The 8,415-nt window shown below is 40.8% G+C and overlaps 1 protein-coding gene across 1 annotated transcript; it reads left to right on the plus strand.

Annotated features, from left to right (window-relative positions):
* Positions 1-406: 406 nt before the first annotated feature.
* LOC144533270 (solute carrier family 22 member 2-like) lies at positions 407-8,079 on the plus strand. The gene is made up of 11 exons (XM_078274523.1): positions 407-823; positions 2,155-2,258; positions 2,423-2,577; positions 2,696-2,864; positions 3,007-3,121; positions 4,483-4,583; positions 5,460-5,674; positions 5,755-5,863; positions 6,751-6,863; positions 7,105-7,204; positions 7,777-8,079. Exons 1-11 carry the CDS (start codon positions 422-424, stop codon positions 7,868-7,870), a joined length of 1,677 nt encoding a protein of 558 aa, XP_078130649.1. The 5' UTR covers positions 407-421; the 3' UTR covers positions 7,871-8,079.
* The last annotated feature ends 336 nt before the right edge of the window (positions 8,080-8,415 follow it).

Below are 8,415 nucleotides of genomic sequence, written 5' to 3' on the forward strand. Positions count from 1 at the left end.
GGCTTTCCAGCTGCAAAGCCTGCCAGACAGATCTCAGATCTTCATGTCTAACAGACTACATTTTAAATGTTGACTGATTAACATTACTGACTGTGTGCGTACATGCTTAAGATGCATGCAGAGACCGGCTGCACAAGGAGGCCAATGTTTATGCATTTATGTTAACCCCAAAGGACACTTGGTCTGATGTCTGTGATAGCAAACTTGTTTTAATGATCCACTGCACTCCCTGTAAAGCGATTGCGTCTTTTCGGGGGACCTTTGCTCCTGCTTGTCCTGTTTAAAAACTCCAAAACGGACATGTCAGTGGTCACTGCAGAGGGAGGGTTAGAATACACATTGACAAGCTGTAGGCACTTGGACACATTAGTCTAGAGTTTTTGGTTAATTTAAAGAGAGAGGAAAAAACACCTTTGCAGCCATGACCACCTTTGACGAGATCTTGGAAGAAGCGGGGAAGTTCGGTCCCTATCAGAAGCGTATCTTTGTCATGCTGTGCATGTCGTCCATTCCCTTTGCTGGTGTGTATGTTGGCATCGTCTTCCAGGGTTTCACCCCGGATCACTGGTGTCGGGACTCTGCGGTGGTGGAGATGAGGCAGACGTGCAGCTGGAGCTTGGCGGACAGTCGCAGGCTGACGTTACCTCTGGTCAACAGCTCTGGAGGGCTGCAGCAGAGCAGCTGTGAGCAGTACGAGGTGGACTGGAACACCACGACACTCAGCTGTGACACACAGGAACTGGACCTCAGCATAACTCCTACAACTGCCTGCAAAGATGGCTGGGAGTATGACTATAAGGGCAGAAGGTCTTTCGTTACCGAGGTTAGTAACAATGCAGTGCAATATGTTGTAGCTTGGAAAAATATAGCATCTGTGTGCAAGTGTAGCATTTTTCTAATTATTCTGATGGCCAAATGTTTAAGGAAAACAGTTAGTCCACTCCTAAGTGTCACTGTATATGAATAGTTAAACATTTTGGAATTTGCTTTTGATAGAAGATAAATACCTCTCTGTCTGTCTATGTGTGTGTGCATTAAAGGCAGCTACACACCGGGCCGATAATCGGCCGTCAGACAGTCTGGCGAGGTCGGTGACTCGAGTCTGTACGGTGTGTTCCGTGCCGTCGTCCGTTGGAGGAGCCGTCGGCCTTCATTTTGGCCGACCTGACATGCTCAGTCGGAGACAGGGCAGTCGGGACTCACCCGGAAATGGCAAGCGGGATGACCGTGACTAGAGTCTCTCAAAATCTGACGAAAATCTTTTAAACTGACCTTTGTCGATCTGAAATGAAGACAGATTCAGCAACTGCACGGCCTATTTCTCGCTTAAAATGTTTTCAGAAACACGTTTCGGTGAACTATTTTAGTACAATATGAGATCGTATTCTGAATGAGTCGCCATTAATGGCCGGTTGAGAAATCCAAAATCCAGAAGCAGCAGCCAGAGCCACGTGATAAGCTTCGTCCAATCAGCTGCCGGTTTTAATATTTTGGGCGACAATGCAGATTAGCGCCGCCTGCTGTTATGGAGACGTATCACGTCTCGTCGCTTTGGTGTGTTCCGAGGCACTTTTTTGACTTTGCCTTTTCTGCCGAGGGTCGGACGTCAGATTGGTCTGTAATGGCCTTTAAGTATGAAGCTAGAGTCAGGAGGTGATTAGCTTAGCTTAGCATAATGAGTGGAAGTAGGGGGAAACGGCTAGCCTGGCAATAGCTGAAGTTCAAAAACTCACTCGCCAACACCTCTAAAATTCACTAGTTAACATGTTTTATCTCGTTTGTTTAATCCAAAAATGTCAAAACGACAAAATATGGTTACAGGTGGAACAGGGACATATAATAATAAGATAAGATAATCATGCGAAAATAACAAATGGTGTGCATGTTTGTGACTTTTCGTTGTTTTTTTTTTAATCTCCTTAATTCCTCTTAAGGATCTTATCTAATGTTGTCCCGCCTGTTCAACATAAGCTCCTTGTAGAGGTAATCGGGAGATCGGAAAATCAAAATCACAAACATGCACACTATTTCTAACTTTTCCACTTCAGGAAAGTTTTTTAAATGACTTTTTTGTCGTTTAAAGAGTTTTCACGAAAAATATAAAAAGAGAAATAAATATTATGATTGACCTTTTTTGTTTGTGTGTTGTCCCAGTTTGACCTGGTGTGTTCAGATGCATGGTTGGTGGATATGTACCAGGCTACTCTCAATGTGGGCTACCTGGTTGGGAGCATCACCATTGGCTACCTGGCCGACAGGTAAGGTTAGGATTGGAAACGCTACTGTGTCTGTCATCTGTCTACCGGGTTTCATTTTGATGTGGTTAATGAGGAACACGTACGACTGGAGATGGGTTCTATATCATTTGAAAGTGATGCCTGAAGCAATAGTTATGTCATTTGTTTGTGTCTTTGCCTTTCAGGTTTGGCAGGAAAATGAGCTTCCTGATGTCCAACCTGATGAATGGGATCGCAGGAATCCTGGTGGCCGTGGCTCCAAACTACGTGTCTTTACTGGTTTTCAGAACACTCTACGGGTTCGGAGTGAAAGGAGGTTGGATGTCCGGATACGTGCTGAGTAAGAACAACATTTAACCTTACAGCTGGGATTTATTTATTTTTCAGTTGTGACTCCAACAAAGTTAAAGAAACTACAAACACATCTTGAGCATGGTTCTTTTTCTTCCTCCTTTCAGTCACAGAGATCGTGGGGGTGGAGTACAGACGCACAGTGGGAGTCCTTTACCAGATGTTCTTCAGTGTCGGCATCCTCCTCCTCCCTCTGCTCGCCTACTTTATCACCGACTGGCGCTGGCTGCAGGTCGTCATCACCGTCCCCTACATCCTCTTCCTGTCATACTACTGGTAAGAAACTCTTGTTATGCTTTAATTTCATGCATTACACAGAAAGTGAAGTCTTAAACCAAGATTTAAAAAAGAAAGGAAAAAAAAAAACAGTTTAAAAGACATCAAGCCCAAAAAACTAATTAAATGTTTGTATTTGCAGGTTCATCCCAGAATCTCCAAGATGGCTTCTCTCTCAGAAGAAAAAGTCCAAAGCTGTGGAGATCACTGAGGCCATGGCCAAAGGAAACAAGATGACCCTGTCCAAGAACATCAAGGTAGCTGCTGGTGCCAACTGTGTCCAGTTCCCTAAAACAGCTACAGACAGACAAAATACATGCATCTGTAAAAATAAAGTTTAGGATAAGACTAGGCATGGGCCGTTATACGAGTCTGACGGTATGATAACCTGCAAAAATATCACAGTTTCACGGTATTGCAGGACTGCAATTACGTAAGGGCCCTGTTCATGTATCACAGACATATTAATTGCATTTTGTGTCTGTTAAGAGGCACAAAGGCACTCTAAAACTTGCCCCGACAACTGCCGTTTTAGCTCAGTGGAAGCTCGTAGACGTAGCTGCAGCTACTCCGTGTTGACCGCACCGATTCCGCTCGTTTTTTTTTGTTTTTTTTAATCGACTGTACTCGCATATTTATAGCGATCAAGATTAACGTAAATCATTTTTTTAAATGTCTGGGTAAAAAAACTACTCCCCCCCCCCATTGAACACAATGTATTTTATTTTTAAACACACTACACACTGGCAGGGAGACAGATTACTGAACTGCAGTGTCTCTCCTTGACCACTCAAAAAACAGCTCATACCTCAGGAACGGTATGACAGAAAATATTAGTGGTTTTGAAAACTTTTTCAAACCGTGCTATACCTTGAAACCTGTAAACGGCCCATGCCTAGATAAGACACACACTTTGGTATTGCTTCAAATGAAATAACTTTTTCATGCTTTAACACTGCTTCCTGTAGATTTAATATATTACATTGTCCGGTTCATTAGAACTACAGATCCGCTACTCGATCTGGCAAACTTGCATAATGTAATGTAATGGACAATTCAGCTTCCAACCTGTAGGGGGACCGAAGCGGGAAAAGTTACATAGTGTTGCTTTAATAGATACATTTTTGTAGTTAATTATTTATTACAGCTTACAGCTTCCTTTCCTCCCAACTTTATTTGTGACCTCTTTATTTTGTATACAGTAGATGCACACTATACTCTATGTAGTGTAGTTTTATTTAGGACATGTATTTATACTATTAATATGTTGTCACACTTAAGCTGCTGTGACACTTCAATTTCCCTGTGTTGGATCCAAAAAATGTATCTTATTTATTTAAAACGTATTGGTAAAATATCCCCCCCCCAAAACAAATCAGTAAAATATCCGGTAAAAAAATGTGTTAAATAGAAGTGCATTGTTTGTGAAATATCTGAGGGGGGGAATCTGTAATATCGGAAAATTATTAGTAGAATATATATATATAAAACAAATTTTACAGTTTTTTACGTACACCGGTTACTTATAATGTAATTAAAAGAGGAAAACAGTTGATCTTTTATTTCAGCAGCATAACTCAACATAACTTGAAAATGTTTAAATTGTTTGATCCTGCAGACTTTGAGAGATGATAACGCAGAGTCCTGCACTGCCTCCTTCATGGATCTGATCAGAACTCCAAAAATGAGAAAACACACTTTGATCCTCAGCTACAACTGGTGAGCATGTTTTTTTTGTTTTTTTTTGTTTGTTTTTTTAAAGATAATTTTATTGGGCATTTTCAGCCTTTATTTTGATAGGACAGCTGAAGACATGAGGGGGGAGAGAGGGGGGGAATGACATGCAGCAAAGGGAGTCAAACCTGGACCCGCTGCGTCGAGGAGTAAACCTCTATATATGGGCGCCCGCTCTACCAACTGAGCTATCCGGGCGCCCACATGTTTTTTTTCTAAGTTAGAAGTGACCATTTATGTGTGATGTGGGTTGTTTTTCTTTCAAACATTGGTCTTTGTAATGCTTAAAGTGCTCATATTATGCTCATTTTCAGGTTCATAATTGTATTTAGAGGTTATATCAGAATAGGTTTACATGGTTTAATTTTCAAAAAACACCATATTTTTGTTGTACTGCACGTTGCTGCAGCTCCTTTTTTCACCCTGTGTGTTGAGCTCTCTGTTTTAGCTACAGAGTGAGACATCTCACTTCTGTTCCTTCTTTGTTGGGAGTCGCACATGTGCAGTAGCTAGGTAAGGACTACTAGCCAGTCAGAAGCAGAGTATGAGGGCGTGCCATGCTAGCAGCTAGGCGAGCATTATAACATGTGTTACAAAGTGACCACGTTTGTCTCTGAAGTGAAGGCTGGACTACAATAGAGCTGTTTGGAGCAGTTTGTGAACAGTGTTTTCTGTTGGAGATGGTAAGTCCCTTTGGGGTGGACTTTGGGCTTTTTCACTTTGTAAACCTATAACGTGCACAAAAAAGATATATAACACAATAAAGGAAAGGGAAAAAGCCAAAAAGCATAATATGAGCACAAGTATAGCATTGGAAGTAAACTCTCACTATAATTACAATTCTCCCTCCGTCCATGCCAGGTTCACCAGTGCTGTGGTCTACCAGGGTTTGATCATGAGGCTGGGTATTCTGGGAGGAAACGTCTACATCGACTTCCTCATCTCTGGCCTGGTGGAGTTCCCTGCTGCGCTCCTCATCCTCTTCACCATCGAACGATTCGGCAGACGCATTCCCTTCGCATCCGCCAACATCGTAGCTGGAGCCGCCTGCTTCATCACCGCCTTGATCCCTGACAGTGAGTATTTGGCGACAGCTGGAGATGGGGAACAAGACATTCAGATGTCATCAGATTAACATTCCTGTCTGTCCTTGCAGGTATGTTCTGGTTTAAGATGGCGGTGGCCTGCATCGGTCGGCTGGGGATCACTATGGCCTTTGAGATGGTGGTGTTTGTCAACACTGAACTCTATCCAACGTTTGTCAGGTAAAATATACAAACTGTACACGCTCTCAGTTGTTTTTTTGGGGGGGATGCACTCCCAATTTGAAAAAAAGTCATCTAGCTCTTATTTCTACCAAGGTTGACACATTTATTATGAGTTCCTTATGAATAAAGTGCCAACTAAATACTTAAAAAGATACTCCAGCTACTCCATCCTGCTCCGATTTATTCAGACCAACAAATATACTATTTTGTGTAATTTTAATATTGAGTTATTTATTGATTCGGACGTGTTGACTGCTGCATGCGTTTTCAGCTTCCGCTACTTGTTAATTGTACTTGTTCATGTGCTGACAACACAGCATGCAAAAATGCTAACATAGTAAGAGTCTGTTAGCATGTTATAATGCTAACCATTCATGCTAAAGGTTAACAGGTTAAAAAGCTAAATGTGCACGTCTTAAGATGCTGTTATGGTATGTTGTTAACATCCAGACGTGATTACATCCCATGTTAACAGCCTGAGTAATATAGCATGCAGAAATTAGATCATCAGTATGCAAATGTTGGCATTTAGTCTGACTGATGAAAGATGGGCCAAGTGAGATGTCCTTACATGGCCACTAAACAGAGGATGAACCCTTTAATTTAGGTAACAGTGTGCCATTTCCAATGGTGTTCCCTAACGCCAAACGTTAAACGTTTTTCTGCACTAGAATATGAAAACTGTAATGTTTCAAGTTACCATCAGGAAATGTTTGTTTTGTGTGTACTGAGCTACAGCCTCATGGGGCTGCCATGAAAAATTCATCTCTTAATTGTCAGAAGAGCTACCTAACACAGTATTTGAAAAGTAAATATACTATATGTGCAAATGTGCATGTTATCACCAACTAAACTAAACTATTCAGTTGTTGTTTTGTCTGTAGGAACCTGGGAGTGTCAGTTTGTTCCACTCTGTGTGATGTTGGAGGCATCGTAGCTCCCTTCCTGCTCTACAGACTGGCTGTCATCTGGCTGGAGCTGCCACTCATCATCTTTGGTGTGCTTTACATCATTATGTATATAAGATATCCATCCTGAGAACACACTTTTTTTTGGAAATGTTAAACAAAGACAGCTACAGCTAGTAGATTAGGATGTTCTTTAAAAGCTGGTGTTTTATACGTAATCTGCTTGGATATCAGATCTCATAACCTTTGTAAAACCTTCATACTGTCAGAGTCAGTGGGACATTTTGAATTGTTGGTGACACTGTTTCTAAAATCGTACGTGTTGTGCAGGCTTTTTGGCCTTCGTGGCCGGTGGTTTGGTGCTGCTGCTTCCTGAGACCAAGGGTGTGCCGCTGCCCGACACCATCGATGACATCGAGTTCCCAGAAGCGTAAGTTTCCACAAAGCAAGAAAAGAATGAGGTTCTGTATTAGACACATTTTGGCGCAATCCATAGTGGGCATATGGCTTTGTGTCTTTGTACGTAGTTTATGCGTACATGTGTATATCCGTATTCTGCATGAGGTTTCTCACATATTATGTCACATATTATTTTCTAAATAATATACTGTACGTATATTAGATCAGGGCTGCAACAAAGCCTTTTTTATTAATATTGATTAATCTGCAGATTATTTTCTCGATTATTTTCTTTATTTACAAAATGTAATAACAAAAGTGTGAAATGCTTGTTGTAATTTCCCACAGCCCAAAGTGACGTCTTCAGATTTCTAACAGTGTAGAACTCAGACGTTCAGTTTACTATATCACGTATGACAAAGAAAAGCAGCAAATACTCACATTTGACAAGTTGAAACCAGCAGCTGTTTTCTATTTTTTGTGACTAAAACGATGACGACAAAATAGTTGGCAATCAATTTCCGGTTGATCGATTAATCGTTGCAGCTCTACATTAGATACACGTTTGTCTTTAATGTACATTATGTCATTTTGTGTGTTCAGAGTGAAGGAGAAAGCTGCACTGAGGAGCCAGCAGTTGGCAGACCTGCTGCCCAACAACAGCATATCCACCAACAAAGAACCAGCAGCTGTTTAATCTCCTTCTGTGACCAAAGTATTTATTTATGTTATCTTATCCTTGAAGAATTTAGGGTTTAGACTAAACTGCTGTAAAGTTTCTTTGTTAAGCCTCGGTGACGAGTGATGACTTATTCAAATATTTGTAAAGAGATGCATGAACTCACATTATTATGATGTTAGATTTATTATATAAATATATTATTAAAGAGCTTTCTTTTAACATAATTTGGGCTCCAAGTGTTTTAAATAAAACATTTAGTGAACATTTTCCCTGACTTAAAGTTGTAACCCTGTTAAGGTTTCAGTTGATTGGTTGATTTGTCCAAAGCAAATGCTTGTCAAGCTGCTACTTTGTCAGAAAGAGCAGCGCTAACCGCAGTGACATATAAATTGAGTTTTTTTTTGTGACTTCTTCACAATAAAAGCCAGAACCAGAAGTGCAGAAAGCAGTAAAGCGCATAGTAATATACAGAACAAATACTAATAGAATAAATATAGAAAGAAAGAACATTAAGGGGTAGATATGAATATGCTACGACATATACAATATAACCATTCTGA

This window comes from Sander vitreus, chromosome 18 (assembly GCF_031162955.1).
Source record: "Sander vitreus isolate 19-12246 chromosome 18, sanVit1, whole genome shotgun sequence".
Taxonomy (NCBI): domain Eukaryota; kingdom Metazoa; phylum Chordata; class Actinopteri; order Perciformes; family Percidae; genus Sander; species Sander vitreus.